We start from the raw sequence: 21,867 nt of genomic DNA, 5'->3' as shown, positions 1-21,867 counted from the left end.
CTTTCTCCGCGTGTTTGACGGGTAAGAAAACAGCGAGCTTATTGATTTATTGACATGAGCTTTTCTTTTTCGGTTGTCATTTACTCGACCAAAAATGGAGTCGTCATAAACATAAGCTATTTTGAATGTAACAGAGTGGCAGGGTGAGTGCGAGTACAGGATGTAGTGGCGTTATTTTGATTTGTTGATGATTTGGTTATCATTACTTGGTAGCTATTTTATAACTGTCACACAATCATATTTTACCTAACTGGTAAGTTGTAGAAAGATTTAATAACTGACTCACATACCTATGGTTCTTAATCTAGTGGTTTCAGCGCATGGTTATTGTATTATAATTTATTTATATACATGTATTATAAATAAATAAAGATAAAAAAAATATTGCCTCATAAATTATAAAGAAAATGTTAATATTTTCTCAAGTACCTATACTACAAGTACAATACTTAAACTGGACTAGAGTTTGTAACCGTGCCGGAAGAATGCGACTGGGACTTCTAATAAAGCAGTAATCCATGATTGTGCAAATGTTTTAATAAAATGTGATCAATTTTGTGAAACAGGCCGTTAATTTTCTTTATAAGAAGAAGAAGTAAGAAAGAAATTTACTGTATGGTTTTTTTGTAATAAAGATTCGTATAAATCGCTAGCAGAGTACGCGCCTCCCGGAGTGCGGTGAAATATTAACACAGCTTCAAAGCTTTTACGAATACTTATTTATTCAGTATATAAGAATAGAGATACTTGCAAGCCGGTTGCCGCAGAATATGGATGGAATTAATATGAAACGTAAAATCTTCAACCCTATCTATCTTCAACCTATACACTATGTTGTATAACTAATGTGGCGTTAAAATAGTTGTGTATGGCTTAGTAATTAAAAACAATGTAGGTACCTATGTTTATTAAAAAAATATTAACATAAATGAATCTACTTTGGTTGTAAAACGAATGAATGTTGCAAACATAACATAATACATATAGTAATTAAGTAAGTAATTAGTTAGTTTATTTATTTTATCAATTTCATAAAACAAAATAAGTAAGTAATTAAAGTAAGTTTAAGTACCTACTGATTATTGATTGATTAAACATGAACTGTTTCTCCACAAACGTAAACGGTTTTATTTGTGCTGAAAGATTGATCTGAAAGTCATGCTTATACTACGCATACTCGTGATGAAACAACATAATACTTATATGACTATACGTACATAATATACTTTTAGGAAAATGGGCCAAATTTACTTAAAAAAAAACAATTACTAAACAAGAAAATCAACCTTACACTTTATTCACTTTTTACAGACCTCAAAAATCACTTAATTACACGATAATTAACACTAAAACTAGCCTAAACCTAAAGTAAACTCAACTAAGCTACAATGATTATCAGAAAACCGAACTAAAGATTAAATTCACAAGATAACCACAATTTAACAAATTCTACGGGTAACCGAAAATAACCTAGTCCTAACGAATGGTTGACACGACCGCTCCGCTCAAGCGCCAGGGAAAAGTGAAGGAGCTGCCCGCGCGCCACCGTGAGGCGACTCCCCCCGCCCGGCGCGTCAGCGATGACGTAGACCGGGTGGCCAGCCTCTGACCACGTGACTCCGCAGGCTCAATTCCCCAACACGGCCGCTCCTGACAGAAGGTCGTCCTCGGCCTTCCTTGTGGTACTTGGCTGGGACTCCAATAGGCTCCCAGCTGAGGCCTCCGGATGAGTGGACTCGTCTGCTCCATTGTCAGCCCTCCTTGATGTGCTTGGCTGTGACTCCATCGGACTCTCAGCTGAAGCCTCTGGGTTAGTGGGCTCGTCAGCTTCATGGTCTGCGTCTGAAATTATCAAACATGAGTTTAGTCATAATCATGTACTCGGTCCAGCAGGGACTAACTCAATAGGCGATGCTGACAAACAAGGAGGAAGCACTGCGTGAAGCTATCCTTAGCAAATAATAAAATACACAAGGAGGAAGCACTCCGTGAAGCTATCCTTGGCAAACAAGTAATAAAACATACAAGGAGGAAGCACTACGTGAAGCTATCCTTGTTAAACAAATAATAAAACATACAAGGAGGAAGCACTACGTGAAGCTATCCTTAGCAAATAATAAAATACACAAGGAGGAAGCACTCCGTGAAGCTATCCTTGGCAAACAAGTAATAAAACATACAAGGAGGAAGCACTACGTGAAGCTATCCTTGGCAAACAAATAATAAAACATACAAGGAGGAAGCACTACGTGAAGCTATCCTTGGCAAACAAATAATAAAACATACAAGGAGGAAGCACTACGTGAAGCTATCCTTGGCAAACTCACCCTCAAAGTATGCAGCACACACTTCAGGAGTCCACTCGCCTCTCCAGAGCTTCATGTACTCGGCAGCCGCTTGGGTGGTCTTGCCGTATGAGCCAGTCACCAACTTAAGCTCATACCGCCCGTGGGGAAGAGCCTTCACAACTCGATAAGGCCCGCGCATACCGGAATCAAGTTTCCCAGTCATCTGCGCGTTCTTCACTACAAACACAAGTGAATTAATCTCAAAGTGTCTTGGCTGAGTGCGTCCTTTATTTACAGAGTCGTCCTGGTTTGTTTTATTTTGAACCAAACGCTCTGAGGCACGCTGCCTTGTCATTTCACGCAAAGCCTCCCTATTCGGTCGTGACCCTTGAAGCGCTACGTCTCTAACCAGGCTGCGTATAACTGGGGTAGCACCATCGATGCCAACCAATAAGTTGAGTGGGGAGCACTGAGTGATCTTGTGTTTCGTTATATTCAGTACTAGTTGTAATTTCCACATTACACTGGACCACTCATTGTTTCGGAAGTTAGTCTCTATCCTGATCATGTTCAGTACAGTGCGGCAATATCTCTCCACCTGACCATTCGATTGATGCATTTCTGGTGTTATGAAGTGCATGTCACTACCTACATCGGTTACCCAGTCTGAGAAGTCTTTACTTTGGAACATCCTCCCGCGATCGGCGACAATTAATTTAGGGGACCCAAACAAGGATACTACATTTGTCAATACTTTCTTAAGCTCGCTAGTTTCCTGTTTATACATTGGGTAAAGCAAACAGTATTTGGAAAATGCGTCTACGACAATGAGTACATATCGGTAACCATTTGATTCAGGCAGAGGGCCTAATGCATCTACATGTATTGTTTCAAAAGGGAAATCTGGTTTTTCCCATGAATGAATAGGCTGATGAGGGGCCCTAGGTACCTTTTTATGGGACAAACAAACAACGCAATGTGAGACATATTTTTGAGCAAATGTTCGAAGCCCAGGAAACCAAAAGTGTTTCATGATCAAATCTATTGTCTTATCTGAGCCTGGGTGTTCATGTTCATCATGAAAGACCCTAAGGAGACTTAGCCTATGTCCCTTGGGTATGAAACACAGCAGTCTTGGAGCTTCACCTACTGGACTGTATTTATAGTACAGCACGTCATTCTTTTTCACGTATTGGTTTGAATCTAATTGTCCGTCTGTCAGTTTTTGTAAAAGCGTCTGTGTTTCTTCATCAGCAGCTTGTGCGATTTGAGCCCAGTTGTGAGGCTTCCCAACAGTGCACATACTTACAGGATTCCGACTCAAATAGTCAGCGTGTGCCAGATTTGACCCTTTTCGGTACTCAAGCGAGAAATTAAAATCCTGTAAATATGCCCACCATCTACAAACCCGCGGTAACAGATCTTTTTTGTGTTGTGTTAGCTTCAAAGCATTGCAGTCTGTAACTACCGTGAACTCTAGTCCAATCAGATAATGCCTGAAATGCTGTAAAGCTTTCACAACCGCCAACGTTTCCAGGTCGTAAGAGTGATATTTACTCTCTGCCCCCTGTGTCCTACGACTGAAATACGCTACGACGCGTTTATGGCCCGTTTCATGCACCTGAATTAAAACTGCCCCGTATCCGATCGAACTGGCGTCGGTATGAACTTCAGTTCTTAACTTGGGATCGTAAATGGCTAACACCGGTTCGTTCGTCAGGTACGCAATTATTTCCCTTCTAACGCGCTCTTGTTCGTCACCCCATTCAAAGTCTACCCCCTTCTGCGTCAGTTTAGTGATACAAGCTGTTTTTGTAGCGAAACCAGGTATGTATCGGCGAAAATAACTAGCCAGACCGGTGAACTGCCGTACTTGCCTAACATTCTTTGGTTTTGGCGATTCAACAAGGGCTGCGACTTTTTGTGCACTCGGCCGTACCTGACCTTCACTAATAGTTCGACCGAGATACTCTATTTCTGTGCACAGGAATGAACATTTCGCAAGATTTATAGAAAAACCCGCGGCCGTCAAAGTCTTAAGGACCTGACGTAAAAGGACAAATCCTCGTTCTACTGATCCACTTAATAGGAGTACGTCATCGATATAGACCAGCGCATCTCCTGGCTCAATGAAATCACGTAAAGTTTTTGCAATTATCCTTTGATAGACAACTGGCGCGTTAGCAAGGCCATAGGGCATCTTCAGGTATTCGTAATGCCCTTCGGGCGTTACGAACCCCGTAAGAGGCACGGACTCCTTTTCCATGGCTATTTGATGGAATCCCGTAGCCATGTCCAGGCTCGTAAAGTACTTAGTCTGGCCCAGTCTGTCTATATGATCGTCTATACGTGGCAATGGGAACCGATCCTTTACCGTGATTTCATTAAGCTTCCTAAAATCCACACACATACGGTCTTGTCCATTCTTCTTCTTCACAAGAAGTATTGGGCTCGAATAATCCGACTCAGATTCCTGTATTACCCCCTTATCCAATAAATCCTTAACTATTTCCCGCACGCGTAAAGTCTCGGGTTGTGAAAGACGGTAAGGTCTGTACTTAATTGGCACATCACTGTTTAGTTTAATAGACATGCTTCCAGTGTTGACTGTTGACGACGCGGTACCAGATATGAAACTGTCCGAGAATTCATCAATGATTTGATGAAGTTGTTTTAAATCATCTCCTACTAAAGTAGTTTTGAAGGAAGCATGGCTATCAGACTCAACAGTAAACACGGATAGTGGATCCTCTCGACGTAGGTATTTGCTTCCATCGCTTTTGCGAATAAACGTCACGCCTTTCCTATCTAACACATCGGTACCGATAATCACCGGTGTATTCAAGTATTCGTCCTCAACCACGAATAAATCTACTTCTAGAGCGACTTCATCAAACTCGACCGGCAATGTAACGTAGGACGTAGTTTCAATTTCCTGGCTACCTATGCCTCTAATAACACGAAAAGCTGGTTTACGTTCACACTTAAAATGTTTAAGTACTGCCGAAGAAATCAACGAAATACCGTTCGCTCCCGTATCAATCAAAACGTCAGTAGGTACGCCCTGAATCACCGCTACACTTATATCAGAACGTCCTTTCTCTAATTCGCTGTATGATTGCTTCGCCCCTCCGCTTTTTGTTTCGCAAAACACTTGTCTATTTTATGCCCAGGTTTTTTGCAAAAAGAACATGGTTCTGTTGGTGGCTGACTCTGTGGTCGTACATTTGCATTAGAACTTGTGCTGGCTACACTTGGTCTGTCGGCTTTAAATCTTTTGTTGCAAAAAGCCTGGGTATGACCTGCTTGACCACATGAAAAACATCTACCGTCACTGAATTTGCGTTTTCGATTATCGGACGGTCGTTGGAATCCCGTATTGTTTCGCGGTGTCACTGAGGGTAGATTTGTTTTTCTCGTATCTGGTTTTACATAAATCGAAAAATAATCGACTAACTCATTTGGCATTAATTTAGCGTTTACGGCCGATGCTCGAAGCTGTGGGTCTGCTATACCGCGAATAATTACCGCGGAAATCAGTTCTTCACTCATCCCTTTTACTATGCGAAGTCGCAATAAAGATCGACGCACGTAATCCGAATACGTAGGGTAGTTATCAGAATTTTTTATCATGACATCGAATAAAATGTTCGCAATATCTAACCGCCTAGGACAAAGAGGTATGAACTCTTTTTTAAAGTTACTCCAACTACGATCTTGGGTAACCCACTCATTCAGCCAGTTTCGAGCATCGCCCTTTAAACAATTACCGATTCGTGAAAGACACTCATTATCAGACCAACCGTTTAACAGTTTAGCTCGATCGACCTCTTCACACCAAACATCTATGTCATGCAAGCTGGGATCGAAGTTGGAAATATAAAAATGGTTAGATCTCACCGGGTAATTGATGGATTTTATCGCATCTGCAATTTTGTCGGCGATGGTCATCGCGGACGACTGTGAATCGCTCGGGGGCGGCGGCGGTGGCGTCCCTTGTAGCTGCGGCCTCTCTGCAGCGGACCCAGGGCGCGCCGGGGTCGCCTCGTCTCTCGAACCAGCTCGAGAAACGCTCGGCGGTAACGGTGTGTCAACCCTATGTGGTGAAGATACACTCGGTTTCTCTAACGCAATGACACGCTCACGTAGCAATAGTAACTGCTGCCTGAGTTCGTCGTCGGGCGTTTTATCTCGATGCCTACGCTTTTCCCTACCACGTGTACGACTACGAGGTCTACGACTCCTATGATGATCGGACATGACTTACAAGATTGAGGTTAAACAATAAGTTTTTTTTTTTATCACAAATAATTTGAAAATTTAGATATCAGGACACAAAGCGGAAGCGGATTGGACAATGAATCCAATCCCACTTCTGATTTTAGGAAAATGGGCCAAATTTACTTAAAAAAAAACAATGACTAAACAAGAAAATCAACCTTACACTTTATTCACTTTTTACAGACCTCAAAAATCACTTAATTACACGATAATTAACACTAAAACTAGCCTAAACCTAAAGTAAACTCAACTAAGCTACAATGATTATCAGAAAACCGAACTAAAGATTAAATTCACAAGATAACCACAATTTAACAAATTCTACGGGTAACCGAAAATAACCTAGTCCTAACGAATGGTTGACACGACCGCTCCGCTCAAGCGCCAGGGAAAAGTGAAGGAGCTGCCCGCGCGCCACCGTGAGGCGACTCCCCCCGCCCGGCGCGTCAGCGATGACGTAGACCGGGTGGCCAGCCTCTGACCACGTGACTCCGCAGGCTCAATTCCCCAACAATACATATACGTACGGACACGCTCAATATACGAACATCATAATTTGCCGTCTGCAATACGGCTAACAAGTAAAGTGTCCTGTGCACTTAGCATTACGAGGATACACTGATGGTATATTTTTTTTAAAAACATAATTATAATATATGCTTATTCCTATTATTCATAAAAAAGTTATTGAAGAACGTTTTAGCTATTGAACTGTTTTGTCACTATCAAAGAACAATTTGTATAGATAAAGAAAATCAAAAAACAGTACCAAAATCTGTAAAAATTTCTGCCCTCAAACAAAAACTTTTTTTAAAGTCTACATTTTTTGAATTGGCGGAATTAGTGACACACTTGTAACAGCCTTAACTTTTAGGACAACAATACCCTGGATGATACGTAAATAAATGTTAGACGCGACATTAAAATGTGTATCGCCGGCTCCGTATCATCATAACTATCTCAGCGTCAGGGGACCCTCATCAAGGGACATGTCACAATGTACTCGGTACGTCTAAAAGCATTCCCATATTTTGTTTTTGAGCAACCTTTTGTTATTTTCTGTTCGTTGTGAAAATTCAAATGGATTTGGTGGAAATGGCACACGAGATAAAGTGACGCAATGTATGTAGGTGGCAGAGGTGTATGCTCCTAATGCGATTGACATTTAAAAACCGTCAGTTTTATCATTCAATTGAAGATGTTTTTTTTGTTTGTGCGCTGTTTATAAGTACCTAAGTGATATTTATGTGGTTAGACTGATACAGCTAAATAATTTTTATAAAGGTATTTTAGCGTATATCATCCCCAATAATAATGAAAGTAGGTGCACGGTATATACAACATGCTATAGCAATTAATAGAAAAGAAATTGAATAGGGGTTACACAAAAATATTATCAGCCTGTTTATATTGCAAAAAATTTTTTTTAAGCAGTTACATAATAATGGGTATTAAATAAACTAATAATAGCAAACTTAACTAATTTAACTAAATGTATGTATATTACATGTTGGTGGCGCTCTTCTGTTGCACCCCACCCAAAGGTTCCCATGATGCTGGCTGCGTTACCTCTTTGTATGGCCAGGGATAACCTTTGGGTGAGGTACGCCAGGCATAAATATTTTACTTCAATGAACATAGCCACTTTGTACAGAATATCAAATTCTGTGACCACTTTAAAAAACGTGTTTTGCATTCGTAGAAGAAGTTAATATAAAACAGTTAAACAACCAAAGAGGGTTTTACAATGTGTAGAAAGTGAGCACAATGCTCTTTTCAGCTTCACACAATATTGTAACTTTGGAAACCTTGTTTGTACTTTTCTCGAGACTCAATTTGTATCCGAAAGTCGCGAACGGGCAAAGTTTTACTTTACTCATAAAGCTGATTCACATAAAAAGTTGGAGAAGTTATAGAAATGGAATAATGATCACATTGATAACAAATATTTATGTTACTTTTAATAGGTAAGATCCTCTTTTGTTCAATTATCATGAGTAATAGTTTTGTTTTAGGAACCTGATTTTCGCCTACTAGGTCATTTAAGAAATTTTGATATAATAATATTATGAGGTACCTTACTATACCAAGTAAACTATAGCTTACTCACATAATTACATCATAGAAGTCTCTATATAGCTTACGAAAAAAGAATTTAGTTTCGGAGTTACCAACCACGACTATATTTCATTGCATTTATCGTACCGAATGCATGACAGTTCTCATTCGGTCAAATTTAGGAAGAGAAACCCCCTAAAGTCATTTTTACCCTGAGAAGCAAGGTATAAGGGCTGATGTACAGTATTAGCTTTGTGACTGAGTCAGTTCTACTAGTTACGATCTACAGCTAAGAAGCTGTTATGTTAAGTGCAAATTAGCGTTAATAGCGGGTTGCTAATAAAGAAAAAATATGAACACATGTTGGAAAACTTATGATTACCCGTAGCAGTGCTAATGTGAGTTATTTTGAGGAGAAGATAATAAACACTGCCTGCAGGTTTGCCATGTGCAGCAGAGTACAAGGACTATGAGGGACAATTAATGATTCTGTTATGTTTAATTTTATGTATTGAAGAGCTTTAAATGTACTAAACACTTAATTTTTTTAATCTTTTGATCATGACACATTCAATGGACAACATTTCAAAAAAACTAAAGCCTATAAATCGAAAACCATTTCGAGATCTAGCTCTAAAGGCCACAAAAAAAATGTTTTGGTATTTTTTGGATGTATCATTTTCGAGAAAATCATAAAATAGTAAAAAAGTGCTGATGACGTCATGTATCAGGTGCGATGAATTTTGATGATCAAAGCCTTTAGATTTAAAAACAAAGTAACTGACACTTTCATTTTTTGATTGACGTTGACGTTTTATCGTGACGTTGTTGTTTATTTGGGTCATTTTTATTAATTCTGTTCTGACATTTTCTGACTATTTTTTTTACTTATTATATAAAATGGTTAGTACGTATTAAGAGATGACCTCTACATAATATGTCCCAGAGCATGCCACAACTGAAAAAATGCTTCTGCTTATTGTTTTACATGATAAGTAGGTACTTTGTATCATCAGAAATATCAATGTCATTTAAAAATGACCCATTTGTTGGTTGGCATGTAAACAAAGTTTAAATGTCACTTGTCGGTGTCATTTATGTTTTTTTTCGAGACTAAGGCAATAGACAAAAATAAAAATTGAGCCTAATATGTGATGTCACTTCCGGTTTTAAAATAATTAACTTTAAAGTTAAATATAACATGCAAAAATTTATGTATATACAAAATAAAAAAATACGGGTCCTCTAATTTTCTATAATCTTTCCGAATAGCTAATAAAAATATAGGGTAAAGAAAATGAAATGTTGTCCATTGTATTGAAATATATACAGTGATGAAATATCGTCAGAGAATGGGCTAACCTAATGATTGATTGATAATCTACATAAATACTTATATTATTTTGATTGCTAGTGATAAAAGGAACATTAATTTTGTATTGTAAATATTATGTTGAAAAAAGCTTAAATTTATTTTATGGAAGGACAACGGAATTCCATAAATCATGAAAGTCACATGAAATTATAATTTATCATCTATATAGACTATTATAATACACAAACAATATTGAAACAGTTTTAGTTGATCATTTGTGAAGGCAAGTCATGCAGTTAAAATGTCGACTTTACCTAAAACTAACAATTATTTTAATTCTCAACCAAATTTACCAAATTCTAAGTACATCAAGTTTTTAAAACTTTTAGAAAATATAATGTTCCAATCAATTCAGGTTTTCTTTCTTGCGGTTGGTTATACGCAGTATAAAAATAAACGTTGTATTTGGAAGCAGTACCTGTATAATTTTTATGTAACGTTATACAATACCACACTGCTTGTGTATTTTGGTAAAATAGCGTTTATTTCGATGAAGAATCAAATCAATGTGGTGAACAACGTCACTTTGACTTTGTCTCTCTTGAAGTACGTTAACAAATCCATCCTGATGTTCACTCAAGGGTACATTTTTTGGAAAAATAACAATAAGCTCATTGCGCTAGAAGAAAATATCGATAAATTATCCTGCAAGTTAGGAACTTATAATAAAAGTTTTCTTGACATAAAATATCAATTCGCCAGCTACTTAGTAACATTATTTTGGATCTATGACACATTGCAAATGGTATTCTATTTTACAAAATTTACTTTACTTTACAATTACCCAGACGTAGTGTGCCACTTGGCTATTACGAAAAGTGTGTTCACTCTGACGAAAATAGCGAGAAACTTTGGGTTTGTGAACAAACTGTTTGAAAGTATCGATATGCAGAACACCTTTTACAACGAGTTCAAACATATATTTCACGGTTTAAGTGATGATTTTCGCTTGGAATTATTTAAATTGTATCAAAGCTACTATGATGAGGTTTTTGCGAGCATACAAGACATTAACGAATACTACAGTACTATTTATTTCGTAGGAATCGTTGCTTCCATATTTAAAATATTTTTGCATGTATTAAGAATTATTAATTCCATATTAACTCGAGCTGAAGTACTAACGCAATTTAATGCGTTGAACATGCTCGCATTATATTCAAAAATTGTTATTCTTGTACTTGTTTGTTTCGAAATACAAAACCAGGTAAATTACAGAATTATTTTCAATTCAACGTTGTTTTTCTTGGAGTTAATTACGACATTTCAACCAATTGTGTTTGTGTTACAGTTCCAGTACCGACGACGTCAGAATGGAGAAATGATTGCCAAATATAAATCTGAAAAGCTGAACAATGCTGTACGTAAATAGTTTTGAATTATTTCACTGGTGATGACATCTATATTTGCAGTCACATAAACAATATATTTATTTCCAGATCCGATTATTCATTAGCAAGCTCAACCGACAGAGTGTGAGCGTGTCAGCTGGAAGATATTTTCATTTGAATATAGGCTTTCTGATTGCGGTAAGTGGCTGTAAGGCTGCCCGTCCACCAGAGGCGAGCGAGGAAGATGAGCTAAAAAACGGGGTAAAGCAGAGCGGGAAGCGAACAGTCCCCACTCCACTACCCCGCTCCGCTATGGTGGACAAGCAGTCTTATTGACTTTCACCACTTCGGTAGTAGCTCAAAATTAATTGTAGGTTATAAATATACTTATATATCTATTTGCAGGTAATAAGTGGAATTGCGACAAATATGACTTTAATTATGGCACTTCCAATACCATTAGATTTATAAATGTTCTAAAAATAATAATTCCGATTGTATTAATTAAAATATTTACACGTAGATCTTTTTCATTTAATTTATTTACTCGCCTAAATATATCATTATTACGTTGGGGTAAGTAAGCAGCGTCTTCATAATCACATGTAAGTACTCATAGCAGATCATATAAAAAAAAGTTAGAATAGAAACAGACAAGGCCTGAGGCTACAAGTGCAACGGCAATTCCTACAAATAGCTACATTATTTCCATTGGTCTAAAACGGCCTGTTGCTCGTTCCAAATGTGAAAAGGATAGCGTTAATTTATTTGCGAAACGAACAGAGACCGGCGGGGTTTGAAATTGGAAGCTCGTTCGTCAGTGTCAGGAAATTGTTGGCTCGTCCTTGCTACTGACGGGTCGCGTGAGCTCATTATGTTGTCAGGGCGACGCGACGCTGATTGCTGGGAGGTCTTCATGGTTGTCTACTGCCCTGGTAGCTGCCCGCTCACTTCACACTGGTTTTAAGTGTGTTTTCACTAATTTCACTGGTTCCCCTTGATATTTTTTCTCTGTGCGGGGGGCATGTAAGTTTACAATGTTTGCTAGTGTCTGTGATCACAAAGCTCTGAAAGATCGATGTAAATAAGGTGCGGTTACGAGAGTATCCTGATTCAATAAATTTTGTTTAGTCACTAGTTTTCAACTGTTACTTTTTAAGTGACTACATTATTTCCCCAGTGGGGTTATGGCGCAGCCAAAACGAAGTAACATTTACGAAGTAATTAGTATTGAATTATATTTAATTATATATAATTGAAATCTGAAAATCATTATCAAAATAAGTTTGCGATAGGGGGCACCTTGAACTTTAACAGCACTTTCCGTCTTCCCTTGTCCCCGTCAATATTTACATGTCATCATGGCTTCCACACACGGGGAATAAAGACGCGCCGACAGTTAACACAGTTCGTGCATTTGCCGGGGTGTGTCCTATAATTAAACAGACAATAGACGCATTAGCACCGCTACAATGGTTTGTACTAGTCCGTACCGTGTAGCCTGTTCCTCACAATTATAATATGATAAACTAGGACGCTGGAAGGATCAGGGCACTAGGGAGTGTAGGCATAAACTGTACCAGGGGTAACTGATCTAATCTGTGACAAGGAGTATTTGTGATTTTGGTAACGAAAAATATGAAATGTTCGCTAGATTGATAACTATGACGAGAATTTTTTTATTAAAATAATATTACTAAACAACTATTGCTTGCAAAAAAATTTCTTTTAACAGAATGGGACTTAGTTCTTTCTTAAATTCTAAGTACTTAATTTTAGATATCTACTTATGTAAGAGTAACTAGGTACATAATAATATATTATTATAATTTTATTTTATTTAGCGTTTCAGCTTACAGGTATAAACCCAACTAATACATTAGGGTCGTTACCAGACGCCATTATACCATTTATGTCCTAAATTACCGCCGATAAAGCAATTTAAAATATCTCCAATCGAAATATTATTAATGAGGAGCACGATAACAAACAGTTGTCTAATTATTGATTAGATTTTACATTCAGTTCTATTTATTATGTAATAAATTCTGAAGCAATTAAAATATAACACTGCCAAATATAAATCTTAATATTTTATTATGTGTTTTTTATGATTTAATTTTGATTGTATTAAGGTTGCTACGGAGTTCTATACCCCTATAACTTGAACTTAATATGAAATCAAATATTTGTGTTACTATCGTAGTCCTCATTAAATTTATTGTCGTTCGATATTTAATACTCTTGGTCTCATTGTGAAAAGAACAAGGGTGGCAAGAAACTTCTTATCCAGAGCCAACTTTTTTCAATAAATTTAAAATAAGTTTGGTCCACAGTAAATTGAGTAGGTAGTAAGTACTAAGTATGTCCGTACCTATCTAAAAAATATAATATAGAATACATTCATGCACTCATGAGCAATGAAAAGGTTCCAGTGATATATGGAAAAGCCATGGCAGGTGTAACTTTTTCATTGCCCGTGAGTGTAGTATAGAGTTTGCGCAGAGCCATATTCTGAACATGTTAAAAGTTAATTTATACTTTCCAAATTTTGATAATTTTAAAAACTTGAAGAACAAGAACAGATTAAAATCATCACCTTTGAGTTACTATACAACTATCTGAAATGAACTCCTAAATAACAGCTAACTAAGTTTCAAAATGACGGCTAATTGTTTGAGCGCTAAACTAAAGCGACTCCCGCCGCAGTCAGTATTTGTGTTGAAGTGTGCAGTTAGAAAAAGCGATTTTCTCCATCCCCGAGCCGCTGTTTCGTTGTGTTCTAACAAATGTGGAAACTTGTGCTGAGGTCGTGTTGTTAATGCCCTCTCATAAACCGTTACAGCCCGAGTGGGCAGCCGAGTAAATACTCGGATTTTGACTGTTGCGGCTTTCGCTACACTTGGGCCGTATCTCTATAGGCGTGTACTGTACGATTGTATGCGGAATGGCTTTGTTGCAGGCATAAAATGTAGATTCGGGGCATAAATTACAAAAGGATTATGAGTAGCTTTTGTTTTGAACTCGTATTGGCATACAACTTTTTGCACTGCCTTTTCGCAGACGTGCGATTTAATTAAATTTTCGATCGTTTTTTGTTTATTTTTTTCTTGCAACGACAATCATTATGAAAAATTCAATACGGATGATGTTCGAGATATTTTAGTGAAGCGTTGAGAATAGTTATTCAGTTACAATGTGGCGTGAAATGCAGCAACATACCTGGATGGATCACCGTTATACAGCTCCGACGAAGCCTGAAAATTACGTAGCTTGGCTGAACGGCAAACTGCAATTAAACAGCCTGTGCTATGTGTAACTATGTATATTCGTGTATTCTGGGCTTAATTGTGTAAGTTGGATAGAGGAATAGGCATCACCGCACTCGTTGTTCGAAGCTACATACCTACCACAGCAGTAACAAAGGGAAACAGATAATGATAGTTGAAACTGTTGTTCATATCAGCAACTCATAACAGGAGCAGTATACATAGATTATACTCCATGGCGAGAATAACAAATCTTATTTAATTACAGTAAGAGTTTATGCATAATGTTGTAGCTATTTCTCCAATGAAGTATCGTAAGCCTAATTAATAATGATGCGCAAAGGTTCCATTCGAGCCAAATGCAGGGCAACATTGGATTGGATATTTGGAGACATTACTGTAATTATTTTAGGCAATTAGGATTTTAATTCCAACGTGTTTGCAAGTAAGAGATACATTCACCTAATACATATTATCATTAACTTAGTATACAGGGTGTTGCAAAAAGAGTATACTAAGCCAAAACCTACATGTGCAGCATGGTATATCTAAGCCCTAAACTGAAATCAGAATTTCAAAATTCGCGAAAAAAAAAGTCATTCTCCATAGTACAAAGTCACGTGACAAACAAAGTTTCCATGGAAAAAAAACGCGAATTTTGAAATTCAGAATTTCAATTTTCAGTTTCGGGCTTAGATATACCATGCTGCGCATGTACCTAGGTTCGGCTTAGTATACCCTTTTTGCAACACCCTGTATAAGTACTTCCGTAGTTTTACGATAACACGTTAAGTGGTCAACATTTGCGGTTAATTAAAACACCGGTGTATCTTAATCATTAAACCTTTCAGTAAGAAAGCACTGAAACTACTTTTAGAACTGCTTACATGTCCGAGGTAAATGACCACCCACTTTAATGCCTCCAGTACCACCTTATCCCGTTGGTGGTAAGGCTGGGTATGCTGTGACGTGTGTGTAAAGGTAAGTTTGTCTCGTAAAGCTTTACGGTGCGAGCTCGACCGCCCTTCAGTTCAGGAACTAATCAGCTACGCAGCGGAATAACAACTTTCTTGACTTTATCCACACTTTTCTGAAGCAGATTCAGTTTTAGTTTCAGTATTATATGCTGAAGTCTGAAGTGCTAGTTTGGTGTGTAGTTGAAATAACTGTTACAGTACAGCCTATATTTATACCTATATTAGACGACCGAATGGCGTAGTGGTTAGTGACCCTGACTACTGAGCCGATGGTCCCGGGTTCGATTCCCGGCTGGGGCAGATAATTGTTTAAACAGAGATATTTGTTCTCGGGTCTTGGATGTGCCCGTAAAATGGCAATAGGGCCTATTGCCATTTTACGCCGCCTATTACATTGGGACTAACATAACACTCTGGCGAAAAGTGGGTGCAGCAATGCACCTCTGCCTACCCCGCAAGGGAGTACATTAGTACAAGGCGTGAGTGCGTGTGTTGTTGTGTTGTATTCTTATTGACGCCAATTAACGCACACAAGTAGTTAAATGATTAACATTATGTAATTACGACACAAAATAGCACAATCAGCAGACGTGCTGTCAAGAAACCTACATGTTTATGCTAGTTATGTCAGTAAAAGCATGCAGTATAATTTAATTATGATATACTATTTTCGGCAATTTTTACCATATTTCCCAAACAGGTCGTGTCGGCAAAAGTTCAGGCGAGAGTTCCCGAACATCTCTAAAATAGATTTGTACCGCAAGTTGCCTACAATATGAGTAACAATAAAATAGTTTCTTTATAGTAGCCGCAGGTGAAGCCTCCTGGGAAATTAACGATAGATTGCAACGTCAAAAACTCTATCATATATTGTACTGGCCTCTTAGGGCCTGGCCACAGAATGCGGAAAGCTGGCATTTGTTTACAGTGTCGTTGATAATGATTAAAATAAAGATATATTTATTTATTTATTTAATTCTTTATTTCACTAATATTATAAGTGGACTTAATGCTAAAAGCATTTTCTACCAGCCTACCTACGGGAGGTACAAGCAAAAAGGTAGATTTACTTCTTCTTATTATCAGTATGGCAACAAAAAAGACAGGAAAAGGGAGATATTTCTGTATATTATGTACGTACGTACCTACATGTTATGGAAATTATACCTAGATTGATAACGGATTAACAGACTGGCTAATCTTTCACCCCGGTGAAAGATTGTTCAAACTCTTGCGCCAGATTATTCAGGTAGAAAGTAAAACAAATTGTATTAATTCTGAAGAAAATGTTTTTTTGTTTATCGCTAAGGTACCTATTTTAAAAAAGTATTTAGACTTCGGAATATTGATTCTGTACTACACAGCAGCTAATCTTTCCACTTTAGGAAAGTCAGCCATAATTTCCGAAAGCAATTTTATTACGCTTATGTTAAACGGAGCTCCATGATGTTTTTTTTTTATCGACAATGAATATACTGTGACTGCGCCTTTATTAATGTTGAAGGTTCGATCCACCGACGCACGTATTACATTACAATCATTGCTTGTAAGTAATCAACTTCCTTCCCCACGTCACACGAAGAAAAATCACTGCCATTTTCATCACAAGAAATTGAATTAAGCTGTACTATATTGTACTGTTTTGTTGTGTACAAAAGAGCTCGAGAGATATTGATATTATTTATTCATGTTGTATTATTTTTAGTTTATTAGTATCTGTTTTATAATTTATAATATACTTAATACATACATTGATTTAGAAAATGCCTTAACTAATAGAAAATTTTAATATTTATGTATCACAGACTTATCATAAAACTTCTCTCCTCTCAGCCTATCGTACTACCAATCACTACTAGCATTAAGTTCACCTTTGTACTATGATTTTATGTGCAGTAAAAAATTATAATAATAACAAATTCGTTGTCCTTAAAAGAAAGTAAAGCATAAAATAACGATGTGTTATCTGATGTAGATATTTTTTCAGCCTCTTTATCTAAGTACAAAAAACTTGTTTCCACTAAAATTAATAAGATGCCGAATGTAACTGATTAAAGCCTAACTTACTTAAATACTAACTTTTCGATCTTAAGCTCATTATTGTTATAAATACTTTATTTATGGGACTATAGGTCTAAAATATACTACCTAGTTATGTTTACAGATAAATTGTATGACTGTTTGTCTCTAAGTAAATAAATAAATAAATAAAATTCTAATGTAAGTCCTAACCGCCTGGACATTACGTAGATAGTTGGCAGTCGCGGCCAAAGTGCCATTGTTTCCGCTGTCAACGCTATAGTTACGATACCCACGGGGCTCATACTGAGAGTGCGAATATTATCTATAATGCGGCAAGTTACTTGGCGACCCTCCTTGCGGGGTGAAAGAAGTGGCGGGGGCGAGGTAGCACGACATGCTACACACGTAGAAAAGTGTGCCCGGATTAATCTCGCGATAGCTTGTAACTATTTCTGACGTAAGTAAAATTTTATTCTATGACTGTTCCCGTAAATGTCATATTTAGCTTAAAATTTATAGTTTGACAGCATCAAAATTTGGATGTTTACCTTCAGAATATCTACCAATTTGAATTTATTTATGTATAAAATAATAATTTAAAAAAATAAAAAACCGACTTCAAAAAACCACTAAAATGTAAGTAATAATTTAAGGTTTACACAAATTATATGTGACAGTACAAATATACCTAAGCAGGAACTGTTCTTTTTTGATGTTGGTGCAGTGACAAAGTAATCTGAAGAAATATGGCACCAACTTCAAAAAAGAACAGTTCCTGCTTAGGTATATTTGTACTGTCACATATAATTTGTGTAAACCTTAAATTATTACTTACATTTTAGTGGTTTTTTGAAGTCGGTTTTTTATTTTTTTAAATTATTATTTTATTCTATAGTTTTTAGTTTATTTGCAATAATTTTTAATCAAAAGTAAGATGCAAATGATACCAAAAAGTCCTACTAATCAATACGAATCATTCAAGCCTAAACACGAGGTAGTTGCTATATACCGTTGAGGAGTTCCCTTGACTGCCTTCCGTTTCCATCATCAGATCAGCTCAAGGTCACCATCATATTTTATTGTTATAAGAACTATATTTACGTTCTTAATTTCATTAGAATCGGTTAATATGTGTCCAAAATGGAAATTCATACCCTGTTTTTACCCCTTTACCCACCCTTAGGGGTGAGATAAAATTCTGAAAAAAAATGGGACCACCTGGAAGCTCAACCCAATACAACAAAAAAAGAATTTTCAAAATCAGTTCATAAACGGCGGAGTTATCGGTGAACATACATAAAAAAAAATATAAAAAAAAAAAATATCCCGACGAATTGAGAACCTCCTCCTTTTTTTGAAGTCGGTTAAAAAGTGTTTTATTTTATAAATCAATTTCCATGTCACTTTCATGTTCACTCTCTGTTTGAACTTGTTCATCGTCGTCGTCATCCTCATCTTCATCATCGTTTTCATTAACTTCAATTATAAATCTAAGACAAAAACCAATTTATGTTTAATTAACAATAAATTATAAATAAACAATAACATACCTGTCCAATACATCGTCAAATACTCTATCAGATTTATAATATTCGTCTTAATTTTTTATGACATGGTCGTCACAATTTCTCCACTTTTTAGGCGAATAATTAGAGAAAAGCAACTCTAAGTCTTTTATCTCTTTATCTAAGTTAGAGTCAATCGACGTTCTTGCGAGCTCGCCTTTCACGTACCGCCACACAAGTTCAATAGGATTTAATTCCGGGTGGTATGGGGGTAGGTGAAGCACGATATGACCATTTTCTTTCAAAATTTCATCAATTTTGTAATTTTTCTCTGTGTTTTGCTCATTAATTACTTTCATTAAATCACATAAATTTTGGTTGCTTTCCTAGTTACAAGAACTGACAACTGACGCACTGTCATATGGACTCTTCGTCTTTGTTATTTACTTTTTCGTATCTGACTGCGCAGTACCAACCTTTAGCCGCGTAGCATGACTGATCCGGTACGCTGTTCTACAAGAAGCCCCTATATTGAGACATTATACGATTTGTTGTTTTTAACGTTATTTTGTTGACGAATTATAGATACCTAATAATAATATAATGATAATATTAAAAAGGCCTCAACACTCATCCTAAGACTAATGGTCTCAGGATCAATGATCTCATGTGGGTCGCACTCAAATTATGACAGACTATATAAGACATGTGGCCGCCTCGGCTGCGCGGCCGAGACTGCCGTAACAATGACATGCAGTGCACGCGTTGCCCTTCCCCGCTACCCTCCCGCTACCCGCTGTCGTCTTGGGTACCTCGTCCCCTCCGCGTCTTTCACCCCGCAAGGAGGGTCGCCAAGCAACTTGCCAATCTATAGTACAGGGGGTCACTCTACAATCCACATATATGACGAAAAACTAAGTTTCGGAGCGCTCTGCTGCTCGAGCTCTATCTCGTTGTAGTCGAGCCGAGCACGACAGCTCATGTTTGGTTTTCGTCAGTATGGACAAAGTAGCTTATAAAAACTATGTTTTAAAATTTTCCGCCCTAGACGGAATCGTAGTTTTTTTCTATTATACTTATTAGATATACAGCATAACAGAGGGTGTGAAAAGTTAAAAAGCTTAACAAAACAGAATAATTTTGAGAAAGTTTTGTATTAAATCTCATAACTCACTGACGGAAAATGTTATGAAAAACAACATCCTGAAGGCAAATTACATTTTACTAATTAAACATCCGAGCTATTTCAAGCGTAGTAGGCAGAATAAACGCCTAAAGTCCTCCCATTGTTTTCTGTACATAAAAAAATATCCGCAGAGGTCAAATCCTTTTAATAAGAGCTTTATACAATGTTGCGGCTTCTTAAACATCACAGTGGTTCAAATTTCAAATTCTCATACAAGTGATCAGTATAATATAAGTTTATGTTCGTGGTTTACGTAAGTAGCCAAAGGTATACTTACTTGCACTGTTTTTTTTGTAGCCAATATGGCACCTGATAAACGTGGCTATACCACGATTTGCGCTAAACACACCGATATGATTGGGAAGAGCACGGACGTTTGTCTAAACTATAGGTATAATGTGCAATAGGTGTATCATAATATCATCTATTATACCTATAACTTTTTTTAAATATTTCCCAGCATTCTTTAGACAGTGACGCCGCTGCAACACCGGGCGGGTCGGTTACACGGAACGTAATAATAAAACGAGGTCAAAAGTCTGGAAAACAATAATATGATTTGCATCGGGTCGCTGGATCTGAGCCTCTGGGAAAAATAAACCGTCGTTACTGAACAACTCCCATTTGACAAGCTACTTTATATTGATTACAATAAAATTCTTTTTAGGCTCACATAAATTGAGAATTTTATACAGTGGACGGCTACGTGGCCGTTAAGTGTATGCATCACTCGGGGATTGCGGGTATTTTTCAAAATGCCTGAAGGCAACCCTGTGGGCCCGTTTCGTTTCATTCAGGTGAAATAAGTGAATTATCCCTTTGTTTGCGTATTTTTTGGATTTATCTTCATTTTGAGGCTCGGAAATAAAGGTAAATCAAGTATGCTGATCTCTGTCCACTAGGTATTAAAGTGATTGTCTGGGGAGTGGAAATTATAGTAGATCATTTTTCAAATCAGATTTCGAAAGTGTATATTATAAAGTAAGTGCAATTTTAAAGTGAGATTACTAGTATTTTTTGCAGTTTAGTGAATATTTAAACAATAATTATCATTGCCATATTATATCATTGGCCCTTAGGTCCCTTCAAAATAAATTTGTGTTAAATTTACATTATTTAGCAGGTTATAAATGTATGTATGAGAGATATACAGCTGATTAAGCAGCGATGTTCCATTTAACAATTTGGTGATTGCCTCGCGGCAAACAATAAAAGGGGCAGAATACTGGAATTAAAAAAGTAATAACAAATAGCCTTAATTCTAACAATACAACCCCAATTTATTCGACCAACAATGGTTGTTTTACAAGCGGGTGAAAGGAAGACCTATGGAATTTGCATGACATTGGTTAATTATAAAAAATCCGATTTGGTTGTTAATTACCCCATTGTTAGTAAAAATACGAGTATATTAGCTTTGCTTTTTCCTGCTATTTATTACGACATGTGGAAACATAGGTATATTTTTCCACCGAAAGTTTCAGAACGACTAGCTAAGTTTTGCTTTGCTCGTACTTTCTCTTTGGAACATTTTATATTTATGTAAAGTTGTTGGTTGTTCTATTATATCATCGT

General features: G+C 37.0%; 1 protein-coding gene and 1 long non-coding RNA gene across 2 annotated transcripts; one reads left to right on the top strand and one right to left on the bottom strand.

The window, feature by feature from the left end:
- Positions 1 to 1,227: 1,227 nt before the first annotated feature.
- Positions 1,228 to 2,757, bottom strand: LOC125490350. Its single transcript, XM_048629325.1, has 2 exons — positions 2,328 to 2,757; positions 1,228 to 1,842 (listed from the first exon to the last, which is right to left on the bottom strand). Exons 1-2 carry the CDS (start codon positions 2,641 to 2,643, stop codon positions 1,628 to 1,630), a joined length of 531 nt encoding a protein of 176 aa, XP_048485282.1. The 5' UTR covers positions 2,644 to 2,757; the 3' UTR covers positions 1,228 to 1,627.
- Positions 2,758 to 11,273: 8,516 nt separating this feature from the next.
- Positions 11,274 to 11,810, top strand: LOC125490250. Its single transcript, XR_007267570.1, has 3 exons — positions 11,274 to 11,362; positions 11,442 to 11,531; positions 11,739 to 11,810. It is a non-coding gene; the product is annotated as an uncharacterized LOC125490250 (long non-coding RNA).
- Positions 11,811 to 21,867: the final 10,057 nt, after the last annotated feature.

The sequence above is a fragment of the Plutella xylostella genome, chromosome 22 (genome assembly GCF_932276165.1).
Source record: "Plutella xylostella chromosome 22, ilPluXylo3.1, whole genome shotgun sequence".
Taxonomy (NCBI): Eukaryota; Metazoa; Arthropoda; class Insecta; order Lepidoptera; family Plutellidae; genus Plutella; species Plutella xylostella.
The sequence above is the reverse complement of the archived record's forward strand: the minus strand, read 5'-3'. Positions and strand labels throughout refer to the sequence as shown.

Bases quoted from the DNA above. Each gene is read 5' to 3' on its own strand.
- LOC125490350 (XM_048629325.1), bottom strand. From the start codon at position 2,643: ATGACAAGGCAGCGTGCCTCAGAGCGTTTGGTTCAAAATAAAACAAAC. The intron at 1,843-2,327 runs GTGAGTTTGCCA...TGATAATTTCAG, and splicing joins GTGTGCTGCATACTTTGAGG to ACGCAGACCATGAAGCTGAC.